The 20,000-nt window shown below is 44.6% G+C and overlaps 1 protein-coding gene across 1 annotated transcript in view; it reads left to right on the top strand.

Moving 5' to 3' along the window:
• The first annotated feature begins 9,992 nt into the window (after positions 1-9,992).
• Positions 9,993-20,000, top strand: part of map2k5 (mitogen-activated protein kinase kinase 5) — a 90,783-nt gene continuing 80,775 nt past the window's right edge. The window contains exons 1-5 of the mRNA XM_063188045.1: positions 9,993-10,377; positions 10,779-10,827; positions 11,220-11,287; positions 17,921-17,990; positions 19,136-19,176. Coding sequence (XP_063044115.1) covers positions 10,246-10,377; positions 10,779-10,827; positions 11,220-11,287; positions 17,921-17,990; positions 19,136-19,176 — 360 coding nt within the window. The 5' untranslated portion in view covers positions 9,993-10,245. The remainder of the gene's footprint in view (positions 10,378-10,778; positions 10,828-11,219; positions 11,288-17,920; positions 17,991-19,135; positions 19,177-20,000) is intronic.

Here is a 20,000-nt window from a genome sequence, read left to right as displayed (position 1 = left end):
TGTGTGTGTGTGTGTGTGTGTGTGTGTGTGTGTGTGTGTGTGTGTGTGTGTGTGTGTGTGTGTGTGGGTGCGTGTTGTTGCACTGGGTTGACCTCTGTGGACATGCTGAAATTGAAATGACACTGGGAGTGTGCACAGGGGGGGGGGTCTCGGCAGTGGCAGGGCTGGACTGGGGGAGAAGTGAGGGGTGGGGGGTGGTGTGTGTGTGGTGCGGTGGGTGGCCGTGTCAGGGCAGAGTGCGACAGCAGAGGCTTTCCTGGAGTCGCTGCAGGGTCCGCAAGGCTGAACTTTCGCCCTGTAATTACACCACGGTGAGCCCTCTGCGACCACAACGCTCCACACCCTAGCCACACTGCTTTGCAGCACACCACACCACTCCACGCCGCACACGGCTTTACACCATACCTGACCACACCACACCACACAACTCTACACCGCACTGCTTTGCACCACACACCACACCACACCACACAACTCCACACAGCACTACTTTGCACCACACACCAGAACGCTCTACTCCGCACTGTTCTGCACCACACCACACAACTCTACTCCGCACTGCTTTGCACCACACCACAACACTCCACACCACACCACACCGCACCACATCACACCACACCGCACAGCTCCACACCGCACCACATCACACCGCACCGCACAGCTCCACATCACATCACACCGCACCACACTGAACTGCATCACTCCACACCTCACCTCTCTTCTCAGCTGAACCTCAAGTGTCACTCAACCCTAGGCACAAAACCACGCGCCGACTAGTGCCACTGTCGCCACTGGCCAAGGAATAGAGAAACAAAGAACGATAGAAAGAAAGAGAGAAAAAAGAAAGAAAGGAAGAATGAAAGAAACAAAGAAAGAAATAAGGGAAGAAGAAAAGAAGAAAGGAAGACAAAACAGCTATTGTAGGATATCCTCAGTTTTAGTATCTGAGTGTTCAATGGTGTTGATGCCCTCATGTCTGTCTGATATGCTACATGTCTGTGACAAGTTGTGATGGAGATGAAAATGCTTTTCCTCTTGGGGACATTTTATCTGTCTATCTATGATTTGATTTAAAAAATGATCCTGCTCCTGCCCATACTGTGGGACAAGGGAGGGCCAGATGCCTGTAACTGCAGCCCTTTCATGATAAGTCTGGATGTGCACTTTTTGTTTTGTTTACTGTTGTTGCTGTTGTTGTGTTTTTGTTGTATGTTTTTTGGAAGGGGGCTGCCTGCTCCAGCGCTGAATCAAGATGGCACATGAAAAGAGACAAGCACAAAAAGTGAATCTGAAGAGAGTGGAGTCTGTGTGGTAAATCTGTATCAGAAGATCTTGTCCAGCCATTTCAATAACAGACCCGACAACTATGTGTGTGTGTGTGTGTGCGCACGCACGTGTGTGTGTGTTTTGACAGTGTGTGTACTGTATTGACTGGGGGGCAATGTTTACTGACATGGAGAGCTGAACCACTGTTTACATTTTAAACCTGTTGCGAATAAGAAAAAAATCCACCTTGATATTTTGTCACATTAATGTGTGTGTGTGTGTGTGTGTGTGTGTGTGTGTGTGTGTGTGTGTGTGTGTGTGTGTGTGTGTGTGTGTGTGTGTGTGTGTGTGTGTGTGTGTGTGTGCACGCACACGTGCATGCCTGTGTGTGTGTGCGTGTGTGTGTGTGTGTGTATGTGTGTGTGTGTGTGCGTGTGTGTGTGTGTGTGTGTGTGTGCCCTAGCTAGAGTCTCCACCGCCGTCCACATTGTGTGATAATGAAGCCACAGCTGCCAGGATTGCGGCTTTTAATGAAAAAGTGGGCGGCTATAGAAAACAGGTAGGATCGCCGTCTCGTATTTCAGCCAGGGCTTTGTTATGTCTGACAATGAGGCGGTGCACTGTGCGATTCTTACAGACTGGCTAAATGGGCCTCAGGAGCCTGCCCAGCCCAGCCCAGCCCATCACATCACCGCCCCATCACCCCCACCCCTGCATTACACAGACAGGAGCCACCCCAACGATCAATAACACACTAAATCAGACACACGCGCAAACACACACAGGCAGACACACGTATCTCACACACACACACACACACACACACACACACACACACACACACACACACACACACACACACACACACACACACACACACACACACACACACACACAAATACTACCAGCCCAGTCCCCCGCCCCTCCCTCGCTCCCTTGCCCTGACTGATGGCTTCATCTATTGGGTGTCTTATAAGTGTACTTGTGACTCGTCATTTATTTCTCCTGCTTATTTGGATCCCCATTTGAGGCCTCACCCAAGCACCCAGAATTATCAATTTGTGATTGTCTCTTTTTAATCCCTGTGTGCTGGTGTGTGTGTGTGTGTGTGTGTGTGTGTGTGTGTGTGTGTGTGTGTGTGTGTGTGTGTGTGTGTGTGTGTGTGTGTGTGTGTGTGTGTGTGTGTGTGTGTGTGGTGTGCGTTTATGTGTGTGTTTGCTTGTGTTTGTGTGTATGTAGGTGCGTGTGTAGGTGTGTGTGGTGTGCGTTTATGTGTGTGTGGTGTGCGTTTATGTGTGTGTATGTAGGTGCGTGTGTAGGTGTGTGTAGGTGTGTGTGGTGTGCGTTTATGTGTGTGTGTGCTTGTGTGTGTGTGTGTGTGCGTGCACACGTGTGTGTGTGTCCATCTACGTACCTGTCTGTGTGTCTCCCTGTCAGTCTAATGGAGCCCTGACGCCGGGTGAGAGAGTGGATGATTGTGTCTGGGTGCAAGCGTGTGGTGTGTATCATTGTCCTCTTAACTATATAACCACACCTGATAGCTGAGCCCCTTGAGATCACTGTCTGGCATTCAGCTAAAATTACATTGTGTCACTGTGACGAGTTGCTAGAGAGAATCGCAGGGCATCAGCACTTCAGGCATCTACAGTACGTGGCAACCTCAAACAAAAAACCGGACGGGCACCTTACATATGCTCTGAGAGCCTTTCAGTACGCATTCACTTTGATTACACTGGCCCGCATGGTTGTTCATCTCCTAGCTAGTTAACAATGGGTGAGTAGTATGGTCATACAATATTTACAGATTCAAGCGTGAAAGGTACTTTACCCCCTGTCTTGCTTTTGACGAAACACTTTTCATTTTCAAGGACAATCAACCCTGGAGGACGATCAGAGGAGAGAAAAAAACAATCCAATCAATTGTAGCAATTCATGTCACACACATAAGCACACCCCTGCTTCAAAACCTGATCCGTAACAGTTCAGCAATCTTTCTGCAGTCTATCAACAAGTCGTTTTACACTGACAGCTGATATCCCACCAAAGCATCTCTCTACCTCTATGTGTGTCAATTGCTGGAGAGGAACTACAGGTTGTGTGAAGGCTAGACCAGGTGAGTATAATATGATGATGGCATTCACACAGTGGTGTGTGTGTGTGCTGTCTGAAAATAAACAGACAAACAAACAAACAAACAAAAAAATAAACAATGTCAAAACAATGAGGAAACGTTACTTGGCAACTGGAGCAAGAGGTCAGGAGGCAGTTAAGGCAGCACGATGGCGGCACGTTCACACAGCACAGCACACCTGTGAAGTGATAAATAAATACAATTATATATATATAATAACGAATTAAGCAGAACCTGTGAAACCATTACTGGGCAATTGGAGCAGGAGGTCTGCGGCCATTTGCATTTGCTGGCAGGAGCATTTAAGTTGACAAATAGGATCTGGAGTGGGCCTGCCGCCCGCCCGCCACACTCTGTCTGCCATGTAGTTATTAACAACTCCCCGGCACCCAGCGCAAGTGATTTATCTGGGCCCTATTAAGCGAGAGAGAGAGAGAGAGAGAGAGAGAGAGAGAGAGAGAGAGAGAGAGAGAGCAAGGGAGAGACGGGGGTGTTACCGGTCGGAATATTATTTGCAAAATTAGCCCCTGTTTAAGCATAAAGCCTCGACTCGGTTGACCTCTTAATATACTTATAATGATGTCATTTAGCAAACACATGCTAAGGCACCCTGACTGTTGCTCTGCAGCGGTGCAAAGCCAGGTACATACATACTACCCTCCGTGTATGTCACCATGCACTACTGTATGCTGCCTTGCATAGGAGATGGAAATACAGTCTGCATCTCATGGTCTACTTACTCTCCATGGTCGTAATATATCTGTTATTTGCATTATTTAGTGTATAATAAAGTAAACATATTAGGAATAGGATAATAGAATACATAGTTGATGAAAGCAGTTATGGTGCAAAGCCAGGCACACTCTCCACTCCCCTCCATATATGCCACTACGTATACAGCCTTGCATAGCCCATGGAAATACAGCCTGCATCTCATTGCCTGCTTACCCATCATGGTAATAAAGCTGTTATTTGCATATTTTTGCATCGTTTAGTATATAAAGTAATAATATAGTAATAGAATAATAGAATAGAATAGATATACTTTACAGTTGATGGAAGCAATTATGGAAATCATCACTGACTTGACCTTTGCCTAATTGTATCGTCTGGAGCTATAATCATCTGAGTATTGCTCTCTGTCTAATTAGCCGGCGACCATAAGGGCCTTATTAAAGTAAAATAAAGAGTGGAATGGCATTGGGTTTCCCCATGCCTCTAAATTAAAAAGCAATGCTGTGATGACACGAAATCATGAGCGGCGATAATAAATGTATTCATGTGGTCATCTTTAATGCATGAGGTGTTCATACCGGTGCGTAGCCTACTATGCTGTCACATCATCAAGCTGTCGTCCGTCCACACTTGATCGCTTACAACGTGATGTGATGATGTGATGATGTGATCATGTTTTAATGCCAGTATGACTCCACATCCAGGAGAAGACTTCACCCGTTCTCAATGTCTGCTTTCATATTTCAGTTTTGAAAGATTAATACATATACTGTGACAGTCATTACACAATTGACTATAATACATACTCGGTATACTAATATATTAGTCCTTTTTGTACATGCTATAATTTGATGAATTCTACATGTAGCCATGTATGAATTTAACTGGCAAACTGTCCCATCTCACTGGCTCACGTGAGAGAGCAGAGCGCACATACAACCGCCTGTCCAGCTGCACATGGTCAAAGGGAAACGTTTCATTGACGAGCATTTTCCTCAGTCGTCATCAATTATTGACCTCAGATTCAACTTTAAAAGTTAGTCAGACTTTCCGTTGATTTGTTTGATGAATATTTCAGCGTACAAAGCAGCAACCTGACACGGTGGCCCGGGTGCAAAGGTGACCAGAAGTCACCTCTCGAACTTCATTAACACTAAAAGCATGGCACTTAACACTAATTTGTTTAATCAGAGCTGGTGAAGTGTACTTATTCACGCTCCCTCCAACTTCAGATTGATTCTGTATAATTTTAACTGGTGCGAAGTAGAGAAATAAAACCATTGTATTATTTGCTCGCTGGCATGTCTAGAATCAGGTACTATCAGACGTTTAGGTGTTCATGATACTCTATGTGTCTATTTATAATCAATCAACAAAAACACATATATTAATTATTATTAACATTTTATAACAACACAAGAAAACAAGAAAACACACACTTAATCCTCTTTCAATGTCAACAGATAGGTCTTATTCACATGCTCTCAACAGCCACTACACAGGAGATAATATCATACCCATAAAAATCAAAACTGAACATTCCCCAAAACATGACAATACTGTTATGAAATGATTATTATATCCCCGAAATGCGGAGCGTCGGGGATGTAATGGTTTTGCGTGCGCCGCCGCCGCGTCCGCCGCGTCCGCCGCCGCCGCGTAAGGTCTTTCGTGTTAACGCGATAACTTTTGAACGGATGTTTGGATTTGTCCCAGATTTTTTGGGTGAATGCTCTAGGGCAGGTTCATGAACTGATTCGAGTTTGGAGGTCAACACTTTCAAGATGGCTGAATTCAAGATGGCCGAATTTTTGTTTGGTCCATAACTTCTGACCGGGTGGATGGATTTGTCCCAGATTTGGTGTGTGAATGCTCTAGGGTAGGTTCATGAACTGCTTCGAGTTGGGAGGTCAACACTTTCAAGATGGCTGAATTCAAGATGGCCAAATTTTTGTTTGGTCCATAATTTCTGACCGGGTGGATGGATTTGTCCCAGATTTGGTGTGTGAATGCTCTAGGGTAGGTTCATGAACTGATTCGAGTTTGGAGGTCAACACTTTCAAGATGGCTGAATTCAAGATGGCCGAATTATTCTTTGGCCCATAACTACTGACCGGGTGGATGGATTTGTCCCAGATTTTGTGTGTGAATGCTCTAGGGTAGGTTCATGAACTGATTCGAGTTTGGAAGACAACACTTTCAAAATGGCGGAATTTTCATTTGGCCCATAACTTCTGACTGGGTGGGTTGATTTGCCCGGTAACACCTTATTTTAATGGTTCACCATTTCAGTGAATCTACCATATTAGGTACAGTGTAATAACCAATGTAACAATATTAAATACCATGTAATACTAGTGTAATACCAGTGTAACAATATGCAATATCAGGTACAGTGTAATAACGAGTGTAACAGTATGCAATACCATGTAATATAGTGTAATACCAGTGTAACAATATGCAATACCATGTAATACCGCTTACGCACAAACACATGATGTAAGTAAAAAAAATTACATTGTATTAAATATTGTTACACTGGTTATTACACTGTACCTAATGTGGTATATCCACTGAACCATTAAAACAGTATTACCATTTGCCCCATTTTTTGCTTCATTTTCACAATAGTCGTTTGGTTTTAAGCCTATGCACGTCATGTCACGTCTGTATGTATCATATACGTTTACGAAATGGTGGACGGGAGTGGTAGGAATGATGGGGGACTGGAAACGTCGCGTTTCGGGGATATACCTTAAGCAGTCGAAGGCGACTGCACAGGCAGTCTAGTTTAGAATGAATCTGTAAATAAGCTGTAAATAATTATAAAGTATTTAGAATAACATTAATTTCATTCGATGTCACAGCTCTGTGACACTCTGCGCAGCTTCTGCGTTTAAAGTAGGCCAACACTAAGGAGAATATGTGACAATGATATTAATAACCACAGGAAAAAGCTCACCCCTGCATATCATGTATCAGTTCTCCTCACATCACAGGCGCATCAGCATGCTCTTATTTATGGAATAGTTCAACGTTAACTACACCAGTGTCAAGGTTTATCTGCGGGTTCCCCTGATAAACGGCGGCATAAATATCTTGACAGCTGATTTGATAGGGTCAGGAGAGGGGTTGAATAGGGCTTGTGCTGTGCTATACTGGGGGCTTTTGGGGATCAGCGCAGGGCTGATGCCTGGACCACAGCGGCCTTATGGAGCTTACAGGGGAATTCCAGAGGGGTGCTCAGATTGGGTAAACATTTGAACTGCCGTACATTTAGGAGCGTGCACCGCACCACATAGCTTATTAAACATTTAACATATTAAACTATTTACTCATCAATTGCATCTACATCATTTAGGAAATCAATGTACTTAATACTTAATGCAGTAATACTTAATAACAATAAGGCCCTTCCTTATATTATATATTTCTCATCGCGTGCTACATTTTAAATATCAACACATTCTGCCAAACACATGAAGTAGTCTGCCATTTTTTAAAGACCTCTGTTAATCCCTGTGTGTGTGTGTGTGTGTGTGTGTGTGTGTGTGTGTGTGTGTGTGTGTGTGTGTGTGTGTGTGTGTGTGTGTGTGTGTGTGTGTGTGTGTGTGTGTGTGTGTGTGTGTGTGTGTGTGTTTGGATGTGTGTGCTTGAGTGTGTGTGCATGCGTGCGTGCGTGTGTGCGTGCTTGTGTGTGTGTGTGTCTTTCTTCATGTTCTATAATACGTGCCGTACACAACCAAAAATCTGATGTGATGTATTTGAGAGCAACACAGAGCAGAAAATGTGTGTGATTAAAAAAAAAACAGCTAAGAAAGTATACCAAGAAAAGAAATGTAAAAATCCATACATAAACCTCACCTAAGCACTGACTCTGAAGTTTTTGTTAATTCAAGTCTGTTTACTTTTGCGTTTCTCTTGTTTCTTGCAGAAAGTTAAATAACTGCAGCTCATATGTCTGAACTCAAATAGGTCTCAATCTCAGGTAAAAAGCGGCTTGTCAATTGAGACAAGGTTGGGAGGGAGAAACCAGGGAGCGCTTGGGCTGATAAAATGGTTTTTAATTACCAGACAGTGGATGTTGGCTCTCACTCATAGGGGCCCCCTCTTCTCAGGCCTGCTGCCAGCTCAAGCTCTTTGATTTCTGATAATGTGGATTGCTGACTTGGCCCTGCAGTTTACTGTGCAGCAAAATATCCAGCCACCTCTTTCCCCTCGGAGGGCTCCGTTTGACAAAGTGCCATATAGATTTCCCGCCCTCATCAGCACAGTGCTGGTGAAAGCATTAACTGGGGTGGCCTGGCGTTCGTCTTTGTCTTGTTCTTTCTCTTGTGACAATTAAACAAAGCAATAATGGCCTACAAGAAAATCTAATGTTTGTTTTGATGACTGTGTTTGGTCGTTCGTTTGGTGCCTAGTCAAATCACAATCGTAGCTAATAGGTTTCAGTTTACTTGTTTGTGATTTCTCGCCACCATGTCAGGGCACACCTGTGTATACACAGATCCACAATGCTTTTGTGTAGCTCCATTAAAAGCATCTTGTATCAATGCCTGGTAAAATCATCGGGGTCAATAAAATAATTGGCAAATGATCACTAATGCATGGGCAAACAGAAAACAATATAGCATTCGATATTAAAACAGCATATTAAGGGCTTTTGGTTTCCATTGGTCTAAAAGCTGGAAATGTTAAGGAGTCTGCAATGAACCAGCAAGTGTTTACAGAATGATTCGCCCTGCCTGGGTAATTGCTTCGGGCAGGCACACAGGCAACGGTTTCATTTAACCGCTGTTGTGAGGAGCTAAGCCACTGTGCACTTGATCAACAAAAGGTAAAGAATTAAGCTTAGCTTAAACACCTGCTTATCATTAAATAGGACCAAGGTCAGCGATTCTCAAATACCTCCGTGGCAAACGCAACGCTGTAAATTACAGCAAATGGAAACGGGGTCTGCAAAGGGATCAATGTCCTGACAGGCATTCAGGCAACATCCACAATCGAGCAAACTGAAACAACCCTGCAAGATGAGGCAGTAATCAACACAGGGTTAAGTGTTCTCTCTTGCACATTCATTTAAACACTAATGACTTGTGCCAAGTGGAAATCTTTAAATACTAATGCTGCTTAAAACCGTCATGAGTAAAGCATGGGATAATACAACCCAAACAAGCATGTTGTAGACACCTAGAAGGTATTACAGGGGCTAAAGAGGTATTGGTTATGCATGTGTCAAGTTGTCTAATTATGTGTGGAACAAAACTGTGTCAGGCAATGATAATTAATATAGCTTAGCACTGACAGGCTATCTAAAAGCAAGTAAATGGCACCCACCATGTATCCCCTTCTTGAGAGAAAACAGTTGCCGCAGGATTTTTGCACTAAATGCAACTTGTAACTCTCCATGATATGTTATGTAGGCTAGGCCTACATTTTCTTTATTATACGCTAGGGCCTACATGTTCAATTTCCAAACATCAAATGCACAACATTTCCTCACCTGCAAAATCCCAGGATATACCTTATTTCCAAATGCAAACTTACCAAATTGGATAACAGGTAAGCCTACAAGTGCCTACCAGTGCCAACCAACCATTTCAGCCTAAAAGAAAAATATTGAAATAGAAGCAATAGTCTATTTATAGAAATAAATCCTCAAGTATTTCTCTTTTACTATCTATATATGAAGTTTAGTCAATCATGTCGTGAAAAAACTGTGCGGAATAGTTAAACATTGAGCAATTACAAAATTGGGAAAGGTTTACAGATGACTGTCACACAAAAAACTACAAGCGGAAGAGACAATAGTTTCCGTGTGTATCACAGTTGACTTCCGGTTTACTTCCGGCATCGGAGAGTTTGACATTTGTTGATAGTTTGAGAGCTAGTGAAAAATGATAACATGTTAGTTAATTCGTAAATACAAACCTTTGTCTTTCTAGTCATTCGCGGTCTGATTTGTCGGACCAATGATTCGTCTTTAGATCGAGGCGTAGTTAACTACAGTACAAGATGCTACCAAGCAGCAACAGCTAATGTGAACACAAATGCTGGAGAAATATCGAGCTAGTTAGCAGCAATTACGCTATGGTTCTTTTTATACATCTGTTATGGTTTTACTTCTTCTAAATAATCTGTGCGGCATGGACACCGAGGGAATCGTCATCCGAATTAGAACCTCACGCGGGGACATGGATTCCGCCGTAGATTGCCCATCCATGCTGAGTTTTAATGACTTACTGGTAAGTACCCACTTTAGATAGTTTATGTTTACCGTTATCTTTTTGCTGTGGTGGTTTACTTCTCCGCCATGTAATGCTGTCATGTCAGTTTGGACCGTCAGCGAAGGGCTGGAAAGCGACACGACATACACAGATGCTGGTATCAGTTCATAAATGATCATAAGCGCGCGTGTGTGCAGCAAGATGTAAACATTCGGAACTCTCTGAGAATTAGATGCTATCGTTAGTTGCGAAGTGCAACCTGTCAAACGTGTGTCATAATGTAAAAATGACTAGGCCTATGTGTAAAAGCTGGAGGCATACGAGATGAGTTAAATATGTCCTACATTAGGCTACTAAGAGATATATTGATGTGTGCTCTGTAATGTGATAGCCTATCCATTTGCTCTTACATTCCTCAGGCAGCCATCAGGGATGTAATGCCAGAAGCCACAATAACAGCATTCGAATGTAAGTTCATTGCCAATCACATTCCTACATCATGATGTGTGCTGTGGCAATTTGGCATGTGTCACCACTTGGCTTGCTGCAACTACAATTCAACAGATGGGGCTTTGAAAAATATAGCCTAATCCTTCACCGGTCATGCAGCCTAATGTTTATTAGAGCAGTATTAAAACGACACTTTTGAAGATAGAAAAATTGTTATAACATTAAGCTTACTTCTTAGAAAGGAAGATATTCGGATATACTATTGCTTGTCAGTACTTCAAAATGCCTGGTGCATGATGTCGCATGGTATTTTGTCCAATGGGAGTTATTATCACAAATAATTATAGCCTACGTATAGATCCATGTTTCTGTGTGCCTTTGGAGATGCTCTTAAATGTTCTGTGTTGCAGATGAGGATGAGGTTGGTGATCGAATTACAGTCAGGAGTGACGAAGAAATGAAAGCAATGCTCTCATACGTAAGTATAATTTCTTCCATTTAATAAAATCCGGTGGAAATATCCTAGCTGTCTTTTCAGTCAAACGCTCCTTATGTGTATTTACTCCATTTTACAAGACCGAGAGAGACAGAGGATGAGACACAGAAAAAAATTGGTCCTTAAAATAGGGAGAAAAATAACATCTGCAGAAAATACTCTCTAGAAACATGAGTGTAAGTGTGTGCAGTTTTATAGTTCTCCAGAATTATAATTACTGACCCCAAACCATTGAGATTTGATTTATAGCCTCTCTCATTGTGCCACTGAGCGCTGAGAGGGTTTTGTTGGAGGGAAAGCTATTAAAAATCTATTATTGTGGATCTTTTCAGCCCTTGGCAAAATATGCTCATTACTAAGCAGATTGGTGAAGATGACAAGTAGCGCTGGATTTCCTTATTGTGTGTGTGTGTGTGTGTGTGTGTGTGTGTGTGTGTGTGTGTGTGTGTGTGTGTGTGTGTGTGTGTGTGTGTGTGTGTTGGTGTGAGTGTGGGGGAGAGAGAGAGTGTGTGCCCTCCCTCTCTCTCCCTTGCACATGCCTGATGTGCCAGTTGATGTCTCCATGGTAACATGTCACCTTTGGCATGCACTGGCACAAGTTTTCAGAGACCTGACGTCTGTGTGTGTGTCTGTGTGTGTATTTATTTCTCAGCTTCGCCTGGCCTATTTGAGATTACTTAAAAATAATTCTGAAATTTGTCATCATCTTGCCCATTGCCCCCCACTCCCCAGTAAAAAACATCACGCAAGACTAATATCAGAGATCGCAGGAACATTCACAGTTAGCGACAGAGAGGTCTTATTTTGTTTCCCCCCCAAACACTTCCTTTGTGTTCCTCAATGCTTACTGTTCATATCGCAGACATCAGGAGTAATGGCTGTGATTGTTCCTCTGTTTGTGTGCTACGGTGCAAGCTAAATGAACTATCAACTTTTATTATTTATTATGCAGTACTTAAAGTTTCGCCTCATTAATAAGCAGACCCCCTGGGCCGAGAAATTTTTCAAAATCTACTTTCATCTGGGGATGTCTTTTACCCCCCATCAGCCCACAATGATGCCGCCATAGCCACGGGCTCTTTCTAGTCCTCCTGAAAAAAAAGCATCTGAAAGTGTGTGTGTGTGTGTGTGTGTGTGTGTGTGTGTGTGTGTGTGTGTGTGTTTGTGTGTTATTTAATTGTTTACTTGAAAATGTTGTCTTTTTTTCCTTTTGGTTTTTGTTATTCTGTGCTCATCATCACAAGATGGTTGTATCTTTTGTCTTTTGTCTTTTGTCTTTTTGGAATTGAAGATCTTGATTTGCAATGGAAAACACTTTACTTTTTTAAAATATGTAGTTAACCTCATTTGATTTTAGTTGGTTTGTTCACCATGATTTGGTTAGATGGCGCGTATCAAACTTGAAATTCTTTGATGGATGCTGATGCAGCCTCATGCACGCAATTTTAACTGGGTTGTATCTTTTGTCATTGTTAAGGCTGATGCTGGCTACAGTGTAGCCAAACATTAACTTTGTGCACTTGTGATAAATTTTCTTCATGGTGATGGAAGTCTTTAAGTGATGTGCTCTGTGCTTGGGGGTCATTATCCCACAATAGGATAGTTGCTAGTGCTACGATGCCAAAACACATTTTTGTTATACTTTAAACAGTTGCGTGAAATTTGTTTTTGGTTTAGTTTTTTTTTCTTTTTGTTAATGTCCACAATATCCAGTTGCATTTCCAATTTCCACAAATTTGTCAGACTGCACAAATAAATGTAGTCTTCCCTGTATATGAATTTCACGCTGAGCACACAGGAGGTAAGTCAGGCGTCTGAAAAGGGCCAGGAAAAAAAAAGGGGTGGGGGGGGGGGATGCCTCTTTGTAAAACTGTTAAATGCACGCTTGCTTGAAATGCATACAAACACCATTTGCCTAAACACTTTGCTTTGCTCACATATTTTATATTTTATTTATTTTTTTGGGCTGCACAATGATCTCCACAGCGTTGGGAGTAAATGAGTTGCTGCTCCCGATAATAGCCTGCTCTCCTCCTGGGATCCACACCGTCTGTGAAAGGTGCTGAATGAAGGGGAAAGTGGTAATATCAGGCATAATACTGACTTTACCACGCCTCTTACGCAATACTAGTGCATTTTTAGCAATCGCGAAAAACGCAAAAGCCCACATTCATATTCAGAGGCGTGCGCTACTTTATATATTTCGCCAGGATTGCAGTTCGGGCCTCCACTGAGACCCTGCGTTTCTGAACCCACCGTCACTATTACACCCCCTCCCTCCTTTCCACCATTACCCCCTCCACCCCTAAACCACTACCACCACCACCACCACCACCAGCAGCAGCACGCGCATTCTTCCACCGGCTGAGTACGCCTTGATGTCATTAATTCCAGATGAGGGGATGCCTTGGAGTTGAATTAATAGGAATTAAGGACTCGCCCTGTTTTTGATGAGCGGTTAGGCAAGCGATGCCTGATACTCTCTCTGGTGCCCTCCCCTCCTCCTCCCCAAACACACACACACACACACACACACACACACACACACACACACACACACACACACACACACACACACACACACACACACACACACACACACACACACACGTGAGTCAAACATGCCGCGGGAGGGTGTGTGCGCCGCTTGGGATCAGCTGGAGGTGATCACCTGACCTGACCTCCCCATTGGTTCGTCGCATGACAGCTCCGCGCCCTCTCCCTCTCGATTGACGGGTGTCACGACCCGCACGCCAACCCGTTAAGAGGATCCGACCGCAAATTCAATTGTTAAAAACGAACAAACAAAACCACACGACACCGGCGTATACACATTACACGATACACATGACAAACGTGCTATGCTAAAAGTACTTTAAAAAAAAGTAGATCGCTCGTGGTCAGACTAGCTAAGTAAATGACTGGAAATAAAATGTATTTTTAGGATGCACTCGTGTGCCTGTGGTAAGACTAAATAAGTAAGCGACACATGAAGAGTGTGCGCATGTGTTTATGCGTGCTGTCGGACACATGCACACACTCACTGTTTTTGAGGAGCGTGGCTGTATCTGTATATGCATACCTTTAGGACCCAGTCTCTCTGTGTGTGTGTATGTGTGCACGTATGCGTGGATGCTGGCATGCATCGAGGACGGCCTCCGCCACTGTCTGACTTTGGTGCCTCTGCCGTACGGCTCGTGCCCGGACGGACGCCTCTGAGACAGGAGCATTTATAATCGCACAGCAGTTCCCCTCTCACCACCACCTCCAATCCAACCTGGAGGAAAAGAAGCTGTCTCCACCACCCTCTGACCACAACCTCCCTCCTCCTCCTCCTCCTCCTCTTCCTCTTCCTCCTCCAACACCACCACCACCATCGCCTCCACCACCACCACCACCACCACCATCCTCCTCCTCCTCCTCCTCCTCCTCCTCCTCCTCCTCCTCTGGCTGAAAGTTAAAGACTGACCCGTGTCAGATGTTAGCCGCGCGACCTCATTCCCCCACAACAATCCCCCTGCCGCCTGGCTGCTCGCTTGGCGCTAATTGAGGAACAGCGTCCTATTCTCGGGGACTGCTAATGATGATGAGGCCTGGGCAGCCATGGTAGCGGAGGTGGCGGCGGCAATGGCGTTCGGTGGTGGTGGCGGCGGAGGCGAAGTGCACAGGGGCCCCGGCCTGTCCCCCCAGGCTGAAGGATGCTGTTTGTGATCAAACAGTGTTTAGTTATTGTCCAACAAAGGGGAATTTCTTTAATACACTGTTACAGATTAGCGGGTAATTGCGGGGCCCCTAATCGATAAAGTAGTGGTGTGGAAAATTAAAGGTGTATTGCCGTGTGTGTGTGTGTGTGTGTGTCCGTCCGTCCGACCGTCCGCGACGGAGTGGAGGGGGCATGTTTACATGTATTTAGCTGTCTGTGTAGGACTGTGTGCTTGTCTCTTTCGCTTTCTTTTTTCTCCTTCTGTCCCTCCTTCTTTGTTACTTCCCCATTCTCTCTCTCTCTCTCTCTCTCTCTGTCTCTCTGTGCGTGCGTGCGTGTGTGTGAGTGTGTGTGTGTGTGTGTGTGTGTGTGTGTGAGTGTGAGTGTGTGTGTGTGTGTGTGTGCTTGTCCGCGTGTGTGTATGTGTGTGTGTGTGTGTGTGGGCGTGTGTGTGTGTGTGTGTGTGTGTAGCGGCGCTGCATTGTTCCTGTGTGGCCTAGTGACAACGCTGGCGGGCAGGAAGAGATGAAACCTGAGGAGGGGGGCCGCCATGATAAATAGGCCTTTTAATAACAGCTGCACTCTCTCCCTTCCTCCCTCACTCCCTCCCTCCCTTCCTCCATCTTTCCGTCTCTCTTTCCGCTCTCTTATTCCGTTTCTTCCCCTCTCTCTCTATCTCTGTCTCTCCCTCCCCCTTCGTCACTCTCCTTTCTTTCCCTTCCTTCATCTTTCCACCTCTCTTTCCGCTCTCTTGGTCTCTCTCTCTCTCTCTCTCTCTCTCTCTCTCTCTCTCTCTCTCTCTCTCTCTCTCTCTCTCTCTCTCTCTCTCTCTCTCTCTCTCTCTCTCTGTCCTTGCCTCTCTCCTATTTTTCTTTGTCTCTTACTCTCTCCCTCCTTCTCTCTCTCTCTCTTCTCTTTCCACCTGTCTCTCTTTCTCCGTCCATCATGCCCTCACAATTCCTTCTTTCCTTTCCTTTACTTTTCCCTTTCTCTCTCTCCCTCTCTCTCTCTCCCTCCCTCTCTCTCTCCCTCGCTCTCTCTTTCTCTGGCTGTGTGTCATGTACAGTGTGTGTGGAGATGTTCTTGTAGAGCAAGGGAGCGTGGATGTTGGCCGAGGCGAGCCATGTTCTCTGGCGTTCTCTGGAGCCTCCTACCAAAAATGGCCACGCACACACACACACACACACACACACACACACACACACACACACACACACACACACACACACACACACACACACACACACACACACACACACACACACACACACACAGACCCCTTCCTGCACATCATTGTCCAAGCGCACTCTGTGGTCCATCTGTGCATGTGATTCTGGGCTGGACTGACAGGCTGGCGGTCTGTTCAGGGTCCAGTGTCAATGTGCAAGGGGTCTCCCCCCTCATAAAGGCAGGGGAGGAGGGGGCACGCACGCACAAGCTTCCAAGCAGATGGTGCTGTTAACTGAAACATCAATTGAAATGTTCTTTTGGCAGGAGGTTGGGGTGTGGATGTGGGTGTGGGTGGGGGTTTTTTGGTGTGTGTTTTGTGTTGTGTTTTGTGTGTGCGTGTGTGCCTGTGCCTGTGCCTGTGCTTGTGTCTCTGTATTACGTGGTAATATGTGTGTGTGTGTGTGTGTGTGTGTGTGTGTGTGTGTGTGTGTGTGTGTGTGTGTGTGTGTGTGTGTGTGTGTGTGTGTGTGTGTATATGGGTATGATTGCTGGTCTGTTAAGGGCCTGCACCACACTCTGCGATCAGCCCATTTTTGACGTCCCCAATAAGATCAGTCACTCAGATGGCTTGCCCCCACTCCACCCCACTCCACTCCACTCCACCCCACCTCACTCCACTCCACTCAAGGACAACGGAGGCGCTGGCTGCTGCAAGTTTTTGCTGTTGTTTGCAGAGTCAGAGGCCTCTCTCTCTCTCCTTCTAAAGTGCTCACTTACAGCGCTTTTCTTTTTTACAGTCGCTGCAGGATTTGTGCGTGTGTTTTTTATGAATAGGATAAATTGCCTCCCACATTCTATTGATGTTGTTGTTTTTTATGTGTGAGTGAGTTAACCTTCACCGTGTGTGGCAATGCCGGGATAGAAGGTAATTAAGAGCTGAGGCAGTTTTGTAGTGCAGAGTAAGGCGTGTGTGTGTGCGTGTGTGTGTGCGTGTGTGTGCGTGTGTGTGTGTGTGTGTGTGTGTGTGTGTGGGTGTCTTTCTGTCGGTCTGTCTGTCTTGATTGCAGCACTGCTAAAACAAATGGCCTCGTCGTTATTTTGACAGCTGTGTGATTGGAGAACACCTGGAAGGCATTACGCTAGCTCGGATCAATGCGAAGTTAATTCCCCATTAAAGAAAGATTACCTGGACAATGTGATACCCAGGCATTTCAGGGCCGGATGTGAAAGCCTGATGGACAGACAATGCAAAATGGCCACTGACTGCATTGTGGCAGTCGGGGATTGGCATTTGACTCCGTCATCCGTTATACTGCCTGTCTTAAAGATACACCATCTTCCCCTTAGTAACGAAGATCGCTGAAGTTTGCACTCTGTACTGTAAAAGCAAAATAGGCTGGTTGAATTTATTCGTGTGATTGTGTTAGTTGATAATTGGCATTCGACCCCAACATCAGTTATACTGTCCCTCTAAAAGATAAACTGTCTTCCCCTCAATGACAGAGTGTTGACTGTATGTGTGCACCCTGTGTAAGAGTTAACCAGACCGGTTGAATTTATTTGGGTTGCGAAATGACGGAGTTCTCTCTGAGGGTTTTTTTTATGAAAAGGAAATTAAATCTGTCTTAATGACTTACTGTAAACCTCTGCTCTCTCCTTCTGCTTTCTGTCCGTCTGTCTGCCTGTCTCTCTGTCTGTCTGTCTCTCTCTCTCTCTCTCTCTCTCTCTCTCTCTCTCTGTAGTACTGCAACACTGTTATGGAGCAGCGTGTCAATGGGCTGCTTCCTGAGCCATTGCAGATCTTTCCTCGAGGTTAGTATTAGGTGTGTTTGGTGTTGTGTGCGTGTGTGTGTGTGCGCGTGTGTGCGTGTATTTGGTGTTGTGTGTGTGTGTGTGTGTGAGTGTGTATGTGTATGTGTGTGAGAGAGAGTGTCTTAGTCTTTTGTACACACTACACTTGTCTCACAAAGTCACCGTTAAATAACATTTCACCTCCCCCAGGCTGTGTGACACATGAATGGACTGAAGGACTAAATCCTTTAGATTTTTTTTCCTCTGTAAATTTGAGCAGCTGGATAAATACTCCATTATTTTACTTGCCTTAAGGTTATAACCTTGCGTCTTCATGAAAATGAACCTTACTAGTCCCTCTTTTCAATTTACAAGTTTTTATAATTACTCAAAGTAATCACAATACCACAGAAAAAACAACTGTGAGCTGCAGTTATTCTGAGTCATTATCGTTTCGGAGTCTTAAACACCTTTTTGTCCGCCGTTAATTGTAAGCTGTCATGTCTATAGTGAAGCAGTCTTTGGCTCAGGTGGTGGGGAGGTGGGGCTAAATTGATGACTCGAAAAGAGACAGAAATGCATCTGCGGAATAGCGCATGCTCTGGGCTGCTAGTTATGTGGGTCTCAATTATAATAGGCTATTTTGTGCGACTTGCGTCTTTGTAGCCTGAAATGAATTATGGATGTGTGTATGTGACGTGTGTATCATGTGTGTATGTACTTGTGAGCGAGTGCAACTCTGTGTGTGCATGTGTATGTGTCTTCAAACGTGCAGTGCACGTACATATTGACCTGTGTTCATGTACGGCAACAGAAAAAAAAGATTGACAGCTAAAAGAGTAAAAAACTGCAAAAGACTTCATCCACATGTGTGTAAGGTTTAGCATAGTGTATAAATACAAATGGTCTCTCTCTGTGGCTGTGGTTGTGGCTGCTACGTAGCTGGGAGCGGCACGGCACCCCAGTTCTGTAGTCGTTTCGGCGGACGCTATGTTTTCCCTAAGTCCCCGCTCTGGTTCTCCCCAGCCACGTCTCAATCACTCTCTCTGCTAATTTCAGATTCACCCTCATTTCTTTTCCTCTTCTTTTTTTTTTAAACGATTCCTCTTCAGCAAATTTGTAAATGGCCCTGATGTGTTCTACAATTTAGTCAATTTCTGTTTCAGCTGGCAAGACTCCCGGGAACCGGAACATACATGGCCTGAAGGTATCCATTTCAATAATTGTTTCAGGGAAAAGTTGGGGAACGGATTGGTAATGCCGTGCTCCACTTATTGAAATGTCAATTGAAGTCAAGGCTCTCCTCTCGCCGGCTCCCTCTTTTATATTTATATATGTAGATGTGTGCTGCTGTGCTCTGCCTCCTATTTCCTTTACCTCCTCTGTCTTTCTCTGTCGCTCTCTGATGTTTTCTCTCTCTTTTTTTTCTCCCCCTCTCTCTCTGTCTCTTGTCTGTCTGTCTCTCTCTCTCTCTCTCTCTCTCTCTCTCTCTCTCTCTCTCTCTCTCTCTCTCTCTCTCTCTCTGTCTCTGTCTCTTGTCTGTCTGTCTCTCCCTTCCTCCTCCCTCCCTTACTCTGGTGCCCTTTTCTGTGTGGAGAGTCTCATCTTACATACAATATGCAAAAATATGGCGAAGGGATGAGGAATGATTTGTGCAGATTTTTTGACCTGCGTGATGGTGGAATTTGAACAGTGGTCAGGCTGTCTTTGTGTGTAGAGGTCATCGTCAGACCTCAGTGTGTGTATGTGTATGTGTGTGTGTCTGTGTGTGTGTGTGTGTGTGTGTGTGTGTGTGTGTGTGTGTGTGTGTGTGTGTGTGTGTGTGTGTGTGTGTGTGTGTGTGTGTGTCTACCGTATATCCTACCATCCTTATTTAGCTACTGTATCTTCGCTGTATAGGCTCAGTAGCTCTTATCCTGGGTTACATTTTTATTTGAGGGTGTCTACAAAAAGGGTGACAAGAGCCATTTACAAACACGATACCATTCATACCATGAGAATTAATCACACCTCATATATATTAATTATTTT

This window comes from Engraulis encrasicolus, chromosome 22, assembly GCF_034702125.1.
Source record: "Engraulis encrasicolus isolate BLACKSEA-1 chromosome 22, IST_EnEncr_1.0, whole genome shotgun sequence".
NCBI classification, from domain to species: Eukaryota; Metazoa; Chordata; class Actinopteri; order Clupeiformes; family Engraulidae; genus Engraulis; species Engraulis encrasicolus.
This window is presented reverse-complemented; position numbering and strand designations above follow the sequence as displayed.